Source organism: Hemitrygon akajei, chromosome 12, assembly GCF_048418815.1.
Source record: "Hemitrygon akajei chromosome 12, sHemAka1.3, whole genome shotgun sequence".
In the NCBI taxonomy this organism is placed as follows: Eukaryota; Metazoa; Chordata; class Chondrichthyes; order Myliobatiformes; family Dasyatidae; genus Hemitrygon; species Hemitrygon akajei.
Genome location: NC_133135.1, coordinates 44,727,811 through 44,745,786, shown reverse-complemented (window position 1 = coordinate 44,745,786; position 17,976 = coordinate 44,727,811). Strand labels below are relative to the sequence as shown.

The 17,976-nt window shown below is 39.2% G+C and overlaps 1 protein-coding gene across 7 annotated transcripts in view; it reads left to right on the top strand.

The window, feature by feature from the left end:
• osbpl9 (oxysterol binding protein-like 9) overlaps nt 1-17,976 on the top strand; it is a 185,267-nt gene that overhangs the window by 82,983 nt on the left and 84,308 nt on the right. The window contains exon 1 of one of the 7 annotated variants that reach the window (XM_073063026.1): nt 12,508-12,695. The exons of the other annotated variants lie outside the window; for them this stretch is intronic. Coding sequence (XP_072919127.1) covers nt 12,672-12,695 — 24 coding nt within the window. The 5' untranslated portion in view covers nt 12,508-12,671. Of the gene's footprint in view, nt 1-12,507; nt 12,696-17,976 lie in introns of those variants that run through there. 7 annotated transcript variants of the gene reach the window in all.

Sequence of the window (17,976 nt, the reverse complement as noted above, 5' to 3'; positions counted from 1 at the left end):
AGTTTTCTCCTTTCGCTTGTTCTTTCTTTCTTCTCTTTTCTATAAGTGTATACCTCAGATAAATATTATGTGGAGATTTGTGGCATATATGACTGTATTATATATATGTACAATATCTGAAATACATCTTATGGAAATGTTTGTTTGATGATGAACTTCAGTAAAAAAATAGATTACAAAAAATTGAATAGTTACACTGTCCACATCACCCAGAGTCATCAGGACAAGTGGAACAAATGAAGAAAACCAACAACAGTGATTGATTAAGTATCATGAGGAAGGCGTACCATAGCCTTTGGCTCTTCCTATGGTCGTATGTAGCATCAGAGCAACCCCAAACAAGTAAACTAAACCGAGGCCGCTCGAGATGGTAACAGGGTGTCCTAAGTCACTGCCAGGAGCCCTCAATCTCAGAGAGGCTGGTATACTCATTACGGCAGACAATTTAGTTCACTATTTTGTGAAATTAACCCAAACTGTCCAGTCTTCTCAACAGATTTCTGCTGCTTGGAGTGAAACAAACAGAAGGGGGACACACCCTTATTACTGATTAAGAAACCACTTTAGGAACCATTGGGAACTGGATGGAAAGGTCTTTAGCAAGTGTTGTTAATTCGTAACTCGGCACTGACGGTAGAAGGTAACAGTAAATGGACACACACCAGTCACTATAAGAAAGCTAAAGTGGCTCCCAGTGAAGACAAATGCTGTGGTCATTCTGCTTATAACACCTATGTGCCTACACTGAGCAAATTACAAACCAGCCAGAAGACTGCAAGCAAGTTAACAACTACTAGACATAATGAAATTTATTCTAATATGATTTGTTGTTGTATTTTTGCTAATTTTCCTTGCTCATAATGTGCCAGTAGAGATGACTCATAATATGTACTTGTAGGTATCATATGAATTTGCTGATGTCGTTAATGACTTCAGCTGTTGGGTATGTCAATATATTTTGCACACTTCCCCAATGCTAGGCATTCCAGCAGATTCAGAACAAACATGCACCCTCTTTATTAAATGTTCCAGCAATGGAGATGTTGACATTATGCCTATGATTCATTATTCTCAAGGAAGGCATAAATATACAGTGGTCATGCCCCCACATCCAGTCTGAAACGGGATCATTTACAACATGCAAAAATAATCAGCATGATTCGGGGTATAGCATATCTAACCTTATTCATGTCTTGTTCTGGGATATATCCATATTTAATATTCATGACAAAGCTATTAAATGTTTTCATGTGTTCACTATAAAAGCTACCTTTTGCTTGAGTTCAGAAGGTACCATTCCTGTAGGGCATAGTTTATACAATTACACTCTACATTGTCCTAAATAGAGTAATGACTCTGGAATTTTCATTGATGACCAGAAAATTATTACAATTCAACAGCACCCCTGTCAAGTGATAAGAAATGGTCTAAGTTCATGGAGCAATGTGTACCTTGTGTGGTGTACAATGTGTACCTTTTATTACTCCTTTAGTAATAAAATGAGGGAAAACCGCTAAACTCCATTCTTCCCTTTTCTGAACTATTTCCAAAACCTATGGACTCACTTTCAAGGACTCTTCACTTGATATTTATTGCTTATGTATTATTGTTATTTTGTTCTTCTGTATTTGCGCTGTTTGTTGTCTTTTGCACATTGGTTGTTTCTGTTCTGTTGGGGGCGGTCTTTCAGTGATTCTATTGTGTTTGTACTTAGCGTGTATGTACTTGAAGTAGCTTTTGATTACAGCGAATCCCGATTAATTGGGCTATTACTTTATCTGGAAAGCTACTTATTTGGGGCAGCTCTTAAAGCACGAAGACTGATCAAGAAAATTGCTGGATTTCTTTTTTTTCAAATAGTCACTTTTTATTGTCATTTCGACCATAACTGCTGGTACAGTACACAGTAAAAACGAGACAACGTTTTTCAGGACCATGGTGCTACATGAAACAGTACAAAAACTACACTGAACTACGTGAAAACAACACAGAAAAATCACTAGACTGCAGACCTACCCAGGACTGCATAAAGATCACAAAACAGTGCAGGCATTACAATAAATAATGGACAAGACAATAGGCACAGTAGAGGGCAGTAAGTTGGTGTCAGTCCAGGCTCTGGGTATTGAGGAGTCTGATAGCTTGGGGGAAGAAACTGTTACATAGTCTGGTCGTGAGAGCCCAAATGCTCCAGTGCCTTTTCCCAGATGGCAGGAAGGAGAAGAGTTTGAGGGGTGCATGGGGTCCTTCATAATGCTGTTTGCCTTGCGGATGCAGCGTGTAGTGTAAATGTCCATAATGGTGGAAAGAGAGATCCCAGTGATCTTTTCAGCTGACCTCACTATCCGCCGCCAGGTCTTGCGATCAGAGATGATGCAATTTCCGTACCAGGCAGTGATGCAGCTGCTCAGGATGCTCTTAATATAACCCCTGTAGAATGTGATGGGGATGGGGGGTGAGCGATGGACTTTCCTCAGCCTTCGCTGAAAGTAGAGATGGTGCTGGGCTTTCTTTGCTATGGAGCTGGTGTTGAGGGACCAGGTGAAATTCTCTGCCAGGTGAACACCAAGAAATTTGGTGCTCTTAACGATCTCTACTGAGGAGCCGTCGATGTTCAGCGGGGAGTGGTCACTCCGTGCCCTCCTGAAGTCAACAACCATCTCTTTTGTTTTGTTCACATTCAGAGACAGGTTGTTGGCTTTGCACCAGTCTGTTAGCCGCTGCACCTCCTCTCTGTATGATGACTCATCGTTCTTGCTGATGAGTCCCACCACGGTCGTGTCATTGGCGAACTTGATGATGTGTGTTGCAGCACAGTCATGGGTCAGCAGAGTGAACAGCAGTGGACTGAGCACACAGCCCTAGGGGGCTCCTGTACTCAGTGTGATGGTGTTGGAGATGCTGCCTCTGATCCAGACTGACTGAGGTCTCCCAGTCAGGAAGTCCAGTATCCAGTTGCAGAGGGAGGTGTTCAAGCCCAGTAGGCTCAGCTTTCCAATCAGTTTCTGAGGGATGATTGTGTTGAATGCTAAACTGAAGTCTATGAATGGCATTTGAACGTATGTGTCTTTTTCTCCTTCATTTATTTGGGACACTATACTGCTTAATTGAGACAGGAGACTGTTAACAGTTTCGAACTAGTGTTAGGCACTGCACCGTTTGTATATTCCGTCAGTTGAGTATGCTTATATTCAAAAAACAGTGATATCTGTCACTGGTAGTTGCCAAGAAATAAGCAGTAAGATAATTGAGAACCATATTGCTTACTGTGGATTCAAACATTCAGACTTGGAGATGCCAGAAATTGCTGAGAGTGAAAATGAAATAATTTCATTCCTTCAAGTTGGGAAATACAGGTAGTCCCCGAGTTATGAACGTCCGACTTACAGACAACTCGTACTTACAAACCGAGGAAGGAGAACGCCATCTGCCATTTTAAGTCAGATTGTGATGCCATCCGCCATTTTAAGTCGGATCACGATGTGGTCTGCCATTTTAAGTGGTTGCAGTTGACACTGTGTTGAGTGTTTAACTTTGTATTTGGCTTAAATTTTTCTTAGTAAGATTCACCCTGACCCCCCCCCCCCCCCCCCCCCCCCCACTACCGTTCCGGTCGGCTGGTGGCACAGTGAGATCAGCACCGGGCTGGAGAATGGAGGTTTCAGAGTTCGATCCAGTGACAAACCGCTCCGGTGCCGGGTTGATGTCGATCCATTGACTCCTGTACCATCCGTGACGGGTCGATGTCAAGCTCGCAACTCGACCTCATGAAAAAAGCACTGCCACCTCCAGTTTAAATTCCCACGCGGAATATTGTGGAGGATCAAATACCCAAACCCAGCAAAGCCCCCATTTGTCCCATTTAGCCTATCGCAGTATGGTGGTCCTTAGGACCCAGCGGACTTCAGGAGCCGGCAGAGCTCGGGACCCGCCGCCCACAGTGTTTCTGTTCCATTGATGGGAAGCGATCATGATTGAAAATAGAGTGGAAATAATAAAATGTTTGGAAAGAGGTAAAATGCCATCGGTCATTGGAAAAGCATTAGGCTACAGTCGGTCAACATTCGGAACAATTTTAAAGGATAAAGTTAGAATAATGGAGCATGTGAAAGCTACAATTATTACTAAGCAATGCAGTGGTTTAATTATTAGAATACATACGTTTTTTAAGTGTTTTATGTGCATAGAAAGGTAAAACATACTATATACTAAGACAAATGTTTGACTAACTGACGCTAAATAATACTGGATGTACTTGTTCCGACTTACGTACAAATCCGACTTAAAGACGGACTCAGGAACGGAACTCGTACGTAACTGGGGGACTGTCTGTATAAAGAATCTGAAGGTATCAACAATCATCTTAAATGTTACAATGAAAATATAGATTTGAAGGATGCAATCATTGAAAGTATTGTTTGAAGACAGTCCGTTATTTACACAAGGTGTCTGCACTGATTTTGTTTGAGGCAGTGTACGCTGAATTGCTCCTGTGGTTTTTTTTTTATATACCTTTAACTATTATCATTAAACTTCGGCTCATTGCAGCAGCTGCTTAATTGAGCCAAAGTGTACTGGTCCTTATGTGTTCCAATTAACTGGAATCCACTCTATTTTACACTTAATGTCAATACCACAAGTTTTTCTGCCACTGAATTTTCAGATGTAATGATTCTAAATGTGTGATTCAGAGTCAAAAGGGGTATTGTTGGAGCTGACTGTTTCATTCTTACATTGTTTAATTGTTACTTTGCAGTTTAACAGTTTAATATCAGTTTGCGTTTTATATAATCACTTGTATACAAGTAACTGCTCCCTCTGCTTCCTTGTGATATCCAAGTATGTATGTGTTTAATATGCCTCTAGTGGTTATACAAAGCACAATTCTGGAAAGCTCTGTAGGCTTCTCTGTAGTGCATTATTTGAATAATGACTTTCTCATTGGTTAACTCTACCTATAAATTTGAATGGAATTGTTCCCTATCTTTGGGTATAAAATAGCAAAGCACAAAGCATCATTACCTTCTTGTAGTTCTTTTATCTCTCTCTTTGCTTAGTAGACCTCTATCAATGTCTGTTCTGTCCCTGTTTTCTTTGTTCTATAAACCCTTAATAAAATAATCATGAAGTAACAAGTTTTGTGACTTTTTCCTGAATTCTAAAAGAACCTTTGATCACAACATAAGAATATAACAATTCAAACAATATCAACTGCATTGTCATCACCAAATAATTAGATGGTCCAGAATCTTCCCCTAGTCTGTTGGTCTACATGGTAAATCCAAACTTGGTTTATGTGCATCTTTCACTGTCAACTTGCTGGTAATAGCCAACACCATTGTCAAGGGCAAGGTTTTGGGTGTGGAAATATTGTTGGACTATTGTAATGGACAAGTCATGAGGTTGTGGAGTCTATTATAACACTTACTTGAAAAAGAATCCAAACTTCAGTGTCTCAGTTTATATATCCTTGAGACCTAGAAGGAGGTAATTTGGCCCATTGACTTTCCCAGCTCTCCAAGCATCAATTCCATATTTCCCTGTAACCCCTCTCCAATGTCCATTAACCTCTAGTGATTCTCTTGTCATCTACATACACCAGCTATTTAACCTAGCAGCTTTTCTAGCAGGAAACTGGAGCACTTAAGGAAACACACATGGAAAATGAACAAATTGCTCAATGACCCCACCCCCAAAAAATTAGAATTGAATTTGAGTCACTGTAGCAGAGTGGAATTAAAGAGAGTGTATGGTCAAGCATATCCTTTTTCTAATTAGCATTTAAAGTTATTCCTGTTGAATTTGTTGAAGATTTTGGAAGAGTTTCTGCAGAACAGCAGTTCTGAAATTTGTAGTGTGTTTAACTGTAGGAAGATTTAGAGAGGAGGCCAAACCTGCTGTTCATTACTTTGTAATTTTCTCAATTTAGCCATTGATGGGAAGGCACTGGGGCATTCTTAAAAGTGTATGTGACTGACCTTACATGCACATTATCCTTTCAAGGTTTTACTCTACACAAACCAAGGTTGTATTTTTTGTAACTTTTTCAAGGTTAAAATTCAAAGTAAATTTATTTTCAAAGTATGTGTAGTGTATGTTATCATATATAACCCCAAGATTAGTTCCCTTGCGGGCATACTCAGTAAATCCACGAAACATAATAGAATCAATGAAAGACTGCACCCAAAAGGACAACCAGTCAATGTGCAAAAGACACCAAACTTTGCAAATACAAAAGAAAAAATAAATAAACAATAAATATTGATAGCATGACATGAAGAGCCCTTGAAAGTAAGTCCATTGGTTGTGGGAACAGTTCAGTGAAAGGCTGGTTTGACTGAATTAAGACAAACCACAGCAATAAACATGAATTATTTTTGATTTGTGAAGTATGGTCGAAAGGTCAGAGCATGGCCTTGCAGAAAAAAATGGTGGTGTGTCACTTGTATAGTAGATTGATAAGTTTTTTAACTGACTGTCTTAGAACATAAGAACTAGGAGCAGGAGTAAACCATTTGGCCAGTTAAGCCTGAAGTGCCATTCAATAAGATCATGGTTGAACTGGCCTCGAACCCAGCTCCACCTTTTTGTCTTTCCCCCATAACCCTTAATTCATGCATTATGCAAAACTCTATTTAACTGTGCCTCAAATATTGAGGTAGCCCATACTGCTGCCTTGGGCTACCTCAATAAGTATATTTTTCCTGATCTCTGTCCTAAATTTATTCCCCCATATCTTGAAGCCATGTCCCCAATTTAAAGGAGATGGCACCAAAATTGTATTTAAAGTGAGGTTAGCTGTGATGTCATTGAGTGACAGAAGGCGCAAACAGGCTAATTGGTTTGTTTATACTCCTCTGCTCTCCATTCCTGTGTTTTCTAGGGCCAAGCAGGCCTATTATAGCTTTTTGAAAAAGTAGTAATACTCAGTTCCATACCTGGTTTTGCATTTATCCCCTCAAAGGTCATCAAATACCTGTTAAATTCTCATTTAGTACGATTTATAGTATTGGTCTTCATTTGTCTTCAGTCTAGACCACATCAATTTCTGAGTGAAAAGGTAATTGTCCTTACTCAAGGTCCTTTATCAATAGCACTGTTTACTATCAGAATCAGGTTGTTAGCAGAAACGTAAAACTTATTTTGCGGCAACAGTACAGCGTAGAACATAGAAATTATAAGTTACAAAACCAAATAAGTAGTGTTCAAGGGTTCATGGACCATTGAGAAATCTGATGGCCGAAGGAAAGAAGCATCCACAAATGTTAATTGTGGATCTTCAGGTTCCTGTATCTCCTCGCTAATGATAGTAATGTGACGAGGGCCTTCTGTGATGGATGGCACTGTCTTTTGAAGATAATCCTTGATGGCGGGAGAGTTGTGCCTGTGATGGAATTGGTGGAGTCTGAAGGAAAGAATGGAAAGAAATTCACCACTTATTCTAACTAAAGTATTATATTCATCCTTATAAAAGCAATGTTGTTCAAAACAATCATTTTTGTATGCCATATATATTGTTAGCATGTGAATATCACTGACAAGCATTTATTGTCTATCCAGTTTCCCTCTGAAGAGAGGGAAGGTAAATGTCCAGAGAAATTACATTGACCAACCAGTTCAGATTGGCCGAGTTCCTTCCTTGAAGGATATAAGTAAGCCGATGACAATGAAGATATTTTACGGTTGCCATGTTAAAAAAGTTTTCTGTTGAATATTTGCAAAATATTCAATGAGCAAAATTGCTTCAATAACAAATGAAATTTATTTTTAGATATACAGGGACTAGAGAGATGGGTTGGTGTAGAAGGGTGCCACAGAAGTTGTAGTTCAGCCATGATCTATTTGACAGAGCAGGTACAAGGGCTGTTCAGTTTTGTGTGCTTTTGAAACTGAGGAAAATGTGTTCATTGAAATCCTTACGGCATTGTGGATAGAGATGTCTTTTAGGACAAGTTAGGAAACAGTCCTATGCATAATTTGTAAATTCACCAGTAACAATTGCTGCTGAGTGAATTGAAAAAGGTGAATTTGTTAATTTTTACATGATTTGTTGGATTAATACTAAATACTGTATGTAGTAGGTAAGTTGGTGGAGTATCTTTGTTTTGTGGATGTTGACTGCAAACCCCATTCCCTTTATTGAATAAGTTGGTAAATAAACACTGGAGTGTTATCAACTGCTATTTAATGACTGAAGTTAGACCAATCCAGATTCTTGACTGGAAGTGATATAGGCTAAACATTTGTCCTGTAGGTTATCTACACTCCTAATATAGAGCTCTTTGAAGAATAGATAGAGCAGTGTTGCAAAAGATAGGGGAAAATGTTAGGGCAATGATGCAGCCTTCCTTAATACTATTCTATATTGAGATTAGGCCTAGTGTGAATCAAGTGTTTGAGATTATGGCTTAAAATCTGCATATGATTTCTAAGGGCAGCTAGATTTGAGAAGATTGGTCTTTGACCCCTTTCAATTGATGGAGTCAAAGGCTTTTGTGAGGTTAAAAAAAGCCATGTAGGGTGATTGATGTTATTTTCTGCATATCTACTGAAGTTGAAGATCATGTCCATTATGCTTTTCAATGGACAGAATCCACACTGATGGGAAAATATTCTTCAGTGATTGAAAAGTAGGAGTGGAGCAGGACAGTGGTGCAGACAATGTGGAGATGCTCCTGTAGTTATCACGATGGAATTTATCTCCTAAAGATGGTCATGATCAAAGGTTCCCTGGGATGTCCTGTTCTTCCTAGATGTGGGAAATGACGTTGTGAATTTGTGATTCCTGTTCCCCACTGCCAAACGTTAATATTTCTTCAATGGTATCATCTACTCACTAGACAATAGACAGTAGGTGCAGGAGTAGGCCATTCTGCCTTTCGAGCCAGCACCACCATTCACTGTGATCATGGCTGATCATCCACAATCAGTACCCTGTTCCTGCCTTCTCCCCATATCCCTTGACTCCGCTATCTTTAAGAGCTCTATCTAACTCTTTCTTGAAAGCATCCAGAGAATTGGCCTCCACTGCCTTCTGAGGCAGAGTGTTCCACAAATCCACAACTCTCTGGGTGAAAATGTTTTTCCTCAACTCTGTTCTAAATGGCCTACCCCGTATTCTTAAACTGTGGCCTCTGGTTCTGGACTCCCCCAACATCGGGAACATGTTTCCTGCCTCTAGCGTGTCCAATCCCTTAATAATGTTTCAATCAGATCCCCTCTCATCCTTCTAAATTCCAGTGTCTACAAGCCCAGTCGCTCCAATCTTTCAGCAGTCCCGACAGTCCTGCCATCCTGGGAATTAACCTCTTGCACTCCCGCAATAGCAAGAATGTCCTTCCTCAAATTTGGAGATCAAAACTGAACACAATACTCCAGGTGTGGTCTCACCAGGGCCCTGTACAACTGCAGAAGGACCTCTTTGCTCCTATACTCAACTCTCCTTGTAATGAAGGCCAACATGCCGTTAGCTTTCTTCACTGCCTGCTGTACCTGCATGCTTACTTTCATGACTGATGAACAAGACAGACAGACAGACATACTTTATTGATCCCAAGGGAAATTGGGTTTCGTTACAGTTGCACCAACCAAGAATAGTGTAGAAATATGGCAATATAAAACCATAAATAATTAAATAAGTAAATTATGCCAAGTGGAAATAAGTCCAGGACCAGCCTATTGGCTCAGGGTGTCTGACACTCCAAGGGAGGAGATGTAAAGTTTGATGGCTGTAGGCAGGAATGACTTCCTATGACCCTCAGTGTTGCATCTCGGTGGAATGAGTCTCTGGCTGAATGTACTCCTGTGCCTAACCAGTACATTATGTAGTGGATGGGAGACATTGTCCAAGATGGCATGCAACTTGGACAGCATCCTCTTTTCAGACACCACCGTCAGAGAGTCCAGTTCCACCCCCACAACATCACTAGCCTTACGAATGAGTTTGTTGATTCTGTTGGTGTCTGCTACCCTCAGCCTGCTGCCCCAGCACACAATAGCAAACGTGATAGCACTGGCCACCACAGACTCGTAGAACATCCTCAGCATCATCCGGCTGATGTTTTTTAAAAAAAAAATTTATTAGTTTTTCAAAACATTTTACAAATTAAAAACCCCAAATCCCAATGAGGAACATTAATACAGTGCAAAATTAAGCATACAATAACAATATGCTACAAAGGAAGATAATTTAACAAAAAAGCACCTAAATTAAAGACAAGTAAGCTTAGTGACCTCCCCAAACCCCACAACACAAGAAAAAAACAACAACTCCAGACCGACCACAACACAATATAGAGAGTATAAGTCAGGACAGTCAAACTCCCAGACTGTGAATACACTTAGCAACAGAGGATAATAATGCCTACTACCAGAAAAAAAAAGGGAGCTGAAAGCAAGGGACCGAAAAGAAGAAAAAAAAACCCTAGTCAAGAGGAAGGTTATGAAAGTACTCGATAAAAGGTCCCCAGACCTTATGGAACTTTAGATCCGAATTAAGAACTGAATAATGAATTTTTTCGAGGTCCAAGCAGGCCATAATGTCGTTAAGCCATTGCGCATGAGTGGGCGGGGCAACATCTCTCCATCTAAGGAGGATGTCCGGCAGATGTTAAAGGACCTCAGTCTCCTCAGGAAGTAGAGACGGCTCTGACCCTTCTTGTAGACGGCCTCAGTGTTCTTTGACCAGTCCAGTTTATTGTCAGTTCGTATCGCCAGGTATTTGTAATCCTCCACCATGTCCACACTGACCCCTTGGATGGAAACAGGGGTCACCGGTGCCTTAGCCCTCCTCAGGTTCACCACTAGCTCCAGCTCCAGCTAGATCACCTAGATCTCGTTGTACTTTCCCTTTTCCTAACTTGACACCATTCAGATAGTAATCTGCCTTCCTGTTCTTGCCACCAAAGTGGATAACCTCACATTTATCCACATTAAACTGCATCTGCCCACTCACCCAACCTGTCCAAGTCACCCTGCATTCTTATAACATCCTCCTCACATTTCACACTGCCACCCAGCTTTGTGTCATCTGCAAATTTGCTAATGTTATTTTTAATCCCATCATCTAAATAATTAACGTATATTGTAAATAGCTGCGGTCCAGCACCGAGCCTTGCGGTACCCCACTAGTCACTGCCTGCCATTCTGAAAGGGACCAGTTAGTCCCTACTCTTTGTTTGTTAGTACCCTACCCCCAATACCGTGTGCTCTAATTTTGCTCACTAATCTCCTGTGTGGGACCTTATCAAAAGGCTTTCTGAAAGTCCAGGTACACCATATCCACTGGCTGTCCCTTGTCCATTTTCATAGTTACATCCTCAAAAAATTCCAGAAGATTAGTCAAGCATGATTTCCCCTTCATAAATCCATGCGGACTCGGACCAATCCTGTTACTTTTATCGTCATTTCGACCATAACTGCTGGTACAGTGCATAGTAAAAATGAGACGATGTTTTTCAGGACCATAGTGTTACATGACACAGTACAAAAAAATAGACTGAACTATGTAATAAAAAAAACAACACAGAGAAAGCTACACTAGATTACAGACCAGCACTGGACTAATCAAGCTGCTAAGCCTCAATAACTCCTTGTGCAGTCACAAATAACTGTTTACCGAGTATACCGCAAAATAAAAGAATCTCAGGGTTGTATTTGGTGATGTACTTTGATAATAAATTTACTTTGAACTTTGATTAGCAGATTAACAAACAGCCTGAATGAAAGGGTCTGTTGCATTTAATATTCAAGCATCTTACAACTAGAAATATTTGCTTAACGCCAGTAAATGCTTTTTGACCTGCTGGAGACAGCATTATTATATTCCTCCAGGCATGTTCTAATAAAGGCACCTTTCAGAATGGGATTTACACTGACTGGATGTGCCAAATGTTAGCTAAGTGTACCGTGACGATTCTATTACTATTTGCTATCCTGCTCCTTTGAGTCACTGCTGTTACGTGTGACTGCATAACTTAATTGTTTTGCATTTTAATGCGTAGTTGTATTCACAATTAGTGATATCTAACAACGACTTAATTGCAGTTATCAACACTCGGTATTTGAACAAAAAGGTTAAATGATTTTCAAATAGAACTCCAGCGTTAACGTTACAGTTCGACTCCTAAATCTTTACTGTATACTTGATTCTACAAGGACCACGATAACAATTGAAAATTATAAAGTATGAGATAAATAGCAAAATGCATTGCAAAATCCAGATAAAATACTTCCAAACTGTGCAAGTGTGCCGAGGAATTCGAAAGCTCTTTTAAAAAAATAAATTTGTCCTTTTATTTGTTGCAATAAAATTGGCAATTTTGCACGTAGTGTGTTTAGTCGCAAGATTTTTTTTAAATGTTCTCATTCCTCAAATGTAAACAAATAATGACATAGCTTAATGGTGGTGATCCTAGACCAATCAGTGCATAACCCTATTATATACAGGTGCTTAAGCCAATCGGGTCGCTGCTGCGAGCAGGTTCTGAAGTTCATAGATTAGCAAATAGAGGAAGTACTGTTTTGTGTTGCTTCTAAGAAGCCCGGCGTTCAAAACTGTTCACGATCAGAGCTCTTTGTTTAATCAGAGGAAATAAAATCACTTATTTTGTAAACGTTTGCTATGAAAATGAACAAATCGTCGTTAACTTTGGATTGAAGCAGATGAAAATATGGCAGTGAAAGGATTTACCGGTGTAAGTTGCATAAACATCCTCATTTGGGTAGTAGGCCACGTTGCTTTCTCTTTTCGATCTAGTGTCCGTGTTCCTTTTTAAGTGTTTTCAAATGTTATCTTGGAACTTTAAAATAGCTCTAGTTTTGTTTGGGTTGTGGTTATTGTGGTGTTTATGCTGGATCGTGTATTGTTTTTACTTACGTATTTAACAAATTAATGATGTGGAAATACTGATGTGAATATTGAAATCGCTGGATAATTTCAATCATTTTCTGTGCCTCATCACATTTAATTAGAACTTTCGTCACTGTATTTTAATATAAAAAGGAAACGGTTTTTCTCGATTTGCCCCTCCCTTCCTCTATGTTGAAAATGTCGACGTTTTTCGTATTTATGACATTGATTCTGTGTAACCTTTGCAAATATGTAGATTTTAGGGTCTCGTTTTTTAAAAAAGGGGCCAGAGTTAATCCTCAAAGTTATATATAATTCACTCCAAAAAGCAGTGGTAGAAATAAATGCTTTCAAGATATGTAGGCAATGTTAAGACTTTGTTTAGATTATAGTTCCTCTTGGAAATACCCAAATGGGTAACATTTTTGAAGACTTAATTCAGTAAAACTTGTAATCTTCACTTGCCTCTATCATTCTCTAACATACATACATATTTGTAAATCCTATTGATAATTATTTATATTTTCCTCCATTTGTTTCTAATCTTGTTCACTTGTTCTGGTTATGGTATAAAGATGTGGTTTATTTTCTGATATCTTCCTTGAGCATCTATTGTTGATGTGCAGATCTTGCTAATAAGTATTGGTTGGGTATTACTGCCAAGCTTGACCGTAATCCCATAAAATCTATCTAGCTTGAATTATTGCATACCATATAGGACCATGAGCATTATTGAGCATTTTTAGTATCTCCATCAGCACAGTAACTAATTTTTTTCCCTTTGGTTTAGAACATGCCTAATTTTCATTCTCGTAATTTTGATCAGAATGGTAAATGGCTAAATTTTATAAGGGCCAAGTGCTTGACTCTGGCAGAATGATTAGGATGGCGATAAAGGCAAAGAAATAACTGGATTCTTTTTCTTTGCCTTTTAGGCTATCCTAGAGTCTCTTAAAGCCTTAAAATAAGACTATTATTAATTTAATGAACATTGAGTTTTAATCCAGATTTTAAAAAAAATAAATTGTCAACGTTTCATGGGATTAACAAAATCGTAAAATAAATCAAAGGGTAGATTTAAATAACAGTATTTTAAAATTTTGCACAGATTGCTATTTGCGTGACTGCTCTGTGCTCCTCACCTTTAAAACTGATCATCAAATCAGTTCCAAAGAGTAACTCTGAAAGTATTTGGTGTTTTACTAGCTTGGTTAGAAACAGAAATAGTTCATTTAAAAAAATAGTTTCTGACTGCTTTTTGTGGTTCAGCTGAGTTGGACTGCTTCCCCATTCACATTCCAGTTTAGATACAGTATCAGATGTTCTGTTGGTACCATTCAATTTTGAACCAAAAGATTATGGATTCAAGTCCCATGCCAAATACTTGAGACAAAAAAAGATTTAGCTAGGCTCTCCAGAGTAGTTTTGGTGAGTGCTGCACTCAGAGGTGTGGTGTTTCAGATCCTAAGTTTAACCGAGTATCAATCTGAAGCATATAGGAGTGATCTTTAATTTTACTTTGCAAGGACACATATTGTTCTGGCCAATAGTTAATCCATAATGAAGGGACTACACTATGAAACAATTTTCAGTTCCTCTGCTGTGATATTTAGTACGTAACTAAAAGTTTATGTGTATAGTATAACCAGCAGGATTTTTTTATTTGAGGAAGTGTGAAAGATGATTAATTTCATCATGCAGTGATTATTGCTTTGGCAAGAGAACTCTAATCATAATTCCAAAATTTGGGAGAATGACTTTAAATTGTGAAATATCTTTTATAGTGTTAAATATAATTGATTGTTCTGGAATTGGTCATAGTTATGAGCTTTTTGATCTAGGATGTCGGTTATAATGTGAGAACTAATTTTCTAAAGTTGCAGTGATGTTGGAACAAATATTGGCATCTAGTGCATTAATGTAATAAATACAAATTTAAGAAAGGATAGAGCAAATGGAATATCTCGCACCAATCAATTTGCGTACAAACTCTGGGTTATAAAGCAAGCATGTCAATTTTTCTTTCACATATGGTGTGAGAAGTCAGAAGGACTTATGTATGGGGTTCCAGTTCCTCAATTTATGCAATGGAAGGAGGTCTTTAAGTTGTAAGCTTTCCACATAGATCCTTCAGTGTATATCTTAGCATATGTCCTAGACCTTGAAATCAGCCAGTCTGCAAAGTTCATTCAGGGATGGCTCCTTGTTTTGGAAGACCAGAGGGTTTAGGACTGACCAAGTCCAGCTTGTGCCATATTGACTTCTATTAATGGTTGCTACAATCTGTGCTCTTCAGAACTGCCTTTAAAGGTCAAAGTAAATTTATTATTAAAGCACATATATTTTACTATATGCAACCTGAAATTTGTTTTCTTGCGTGCATACTCATTAATTCCAAGAACCATAATAAAATCAATGAAAGATTGCACCCAACAGGACAAACGACCAATGTTCAAATACAAAAGAAAAAAAAGAAATAATACTAAATACATAAGCAATAAATATTGAGAAAGTGAGTCCATAGCTTGTGGGAACAGTTCATTGATGGGGCAAATGAAATTGAGTGAATTATCCCTGCCGGTTCAAGAGCCTGATGGTTGAAGGTAATAACTGTGCCTGAACCTGGTGATGTGGGACCTGAGGCTCCTGTACCTCCTTCCTGATGGCAGCAGCGAGAAGAGAACATGGTCTGTGATGCACAACTTTCAGCATGTACCCTGGCAAAAACACATGCATCCCTTTCCAGATCATCTTGGGAAATGGAAGATGGTCTCATCTTCACAATATGGGACTTGAATGTAAAGTGTTGTGGCATTGTATGTCTGTGCATGAAGAATTTGACAGATATGATCCTTTCACGATCAGCTAAATAAGAGTTTCATGCTTATCTAAAGATTTGCTCATAAAGCATTACAATAAATGACTAGGCTTCACCACAATGTATGTTTCACAGCAACATAGCTAGTCAATCCTTCAGGGTCAGAGAGTGTATTGTGACACTTGGTGTTTCAAGCATAGGGTCCATGCATACATTGATCCAGGCACTTACAAAAATAGCCTTCAGGGTATGGATCTTGTTCAAAACGTGTCCCCCACTCCACTTTTTCTGAAGATTTCTACATTATGTTTCTGTGGTTACAGTCCTTTTTCATATTCCAGTGGGAAGAAAAATGTTTGGGATGAGGTATTGGCCAATTCTACATCATGCTTGTCAATACTATTTGCACTTCTCACATAATGACCACTTTCTTCTTCCACCCCCCCACCCCCAACTCAATGCCAATTTCTTTTGGTGGGGGAGTTGTATTCTGTATAGTTGGCTGAATTCTCCACCTGGCTCTTGCTGCATGCCTAGTTCCTTTGAATCATATCCTGAACAACCTCAAGGATTAGGATCTGATGACACAGGAGACAGAGGGCTGGTCCAAGCTGACTGCCAATCCTGATGCGGCAGAAGCAATGCAAAAGGGAGGGAGAATCACTGATCTGATCATGGATAATGTAAAATGGTATTTCGATTATATGTTAGTGGGATCATCCATCAGCCATGTGATAGAATCTGAGGATAACCGAGAAGCAATCACTTTGCTATAGGCCTCCCAGTTATCAATGGAAATTCAAGGAACGGATGTATGCATACATCACAGAAAGGTGCAGGAGCAATAAGGTTATAGTAGTGGGGGATTTTAATTTTCCCGGTGTTAACTGGGATTGTCTTGATGCGAGAGGCCTGGATGGGTAGAATTTGTTTAGTACATCCAAGAAAATTTTTGGAACACGATGTTTAGGTAGTCCTGCTAGAGAGAGGCAATGCTTGATCTTGTCTTAGGAAATGAAGTTGTGCAGGTGATAGAAGTGCTGGCAGGTTGAACTTTGGGAACAGTAACCATAATTCTTAAAAATTTCAAGATAGTTATTGAAAGGGATATTGCTGATAAATAACAAAAATAAACAGAAAAAGGAATAGCAAGCTAGTATTCATGGACCATTTAGAAATCTGATAGCAAGGGGGAAGAAGCTGTTCCTGAAATGTTGAGTCTGGGTCTTCAGGCTCCTTTACCTCCTCCCTGATGGTAATAATAAAGCCCTGGGTCCTTAATGATGGATGCCATCTTCTTGAGAAACTGCTTTTTGAAGACGTCTTCCGTCATGATGAGGCTTATGTCCGTAATGGAACTGGCTGATCTACAATCCATTGTAACCAATCAGAATGCTGTCCACTGTACATCTGTGGAAATTTAAAGAGAGACAGTGAAAGTTCATGTTCAGTATGTTCAGCGAAGGTGTAGGGAAAAGATGACAATATTAGGGATCCTTAAATTACACTGGGACATTAAAAGTTTGATCGGGGTGAAATCAAAAGGTAGTAAATGGCAAATGTAGGTGACAGCAATTGAGTGAGACCCTTGAGAAATTGCAGTGTGTAAGAAAGATTGAAAAAGAAATTTGGAAAGCAAAAATGGACCATGAAATATCCTTGGCCTGTAAGAGTACGGAGATTTCCAAGCATTCTATAGGATATCAAGAAGAAAAGGATAGTTGGGTAGACCAAAGGGGAATGTTAAGTGGGCAATGTGATTGAGGTCCTAAATGAGTACCGTAGATTCCGGACTACAGAGCGCACCTGATTAAAAGCCGCTGGCTCTAATTTTAGAAATAAAATCAATTTTTTAATTGTAAAGGCCGCACCGGATTTTCGGCCGCAGGTGTCCCACGTTGTAATATGAGATATTTACACAGAAAGATATTACACGTGAGGATTTTTTAACTTTTAATTAAATCCATATGGTAACAAAAACAAATACATATTGCAAATGCTTTTTTTCGAACCGTGCCCGTAACGCGGCTACTTTTAAATACGTTGCGTATACTTCTTTACTGAACAACATTCCAATATCTCCTAACGACTGGTAAAAAATATATATACTGCAGCCTACCAGGAAAAGTTATTGATCACCTTTAACTTAAAAGCAGCGTTTTCGCTCAGATCCAAAGCCGCTCGCGTAATGCGCTCCCCCCCTCCGTCCCGTTTCATCGCAAACCGGCATTTTCCCACAAGACACCGCGAAACCGGGTGTGACGTCATAGCATCCCGCGATGTAGTACAGAAAACATATAGTTAAAAC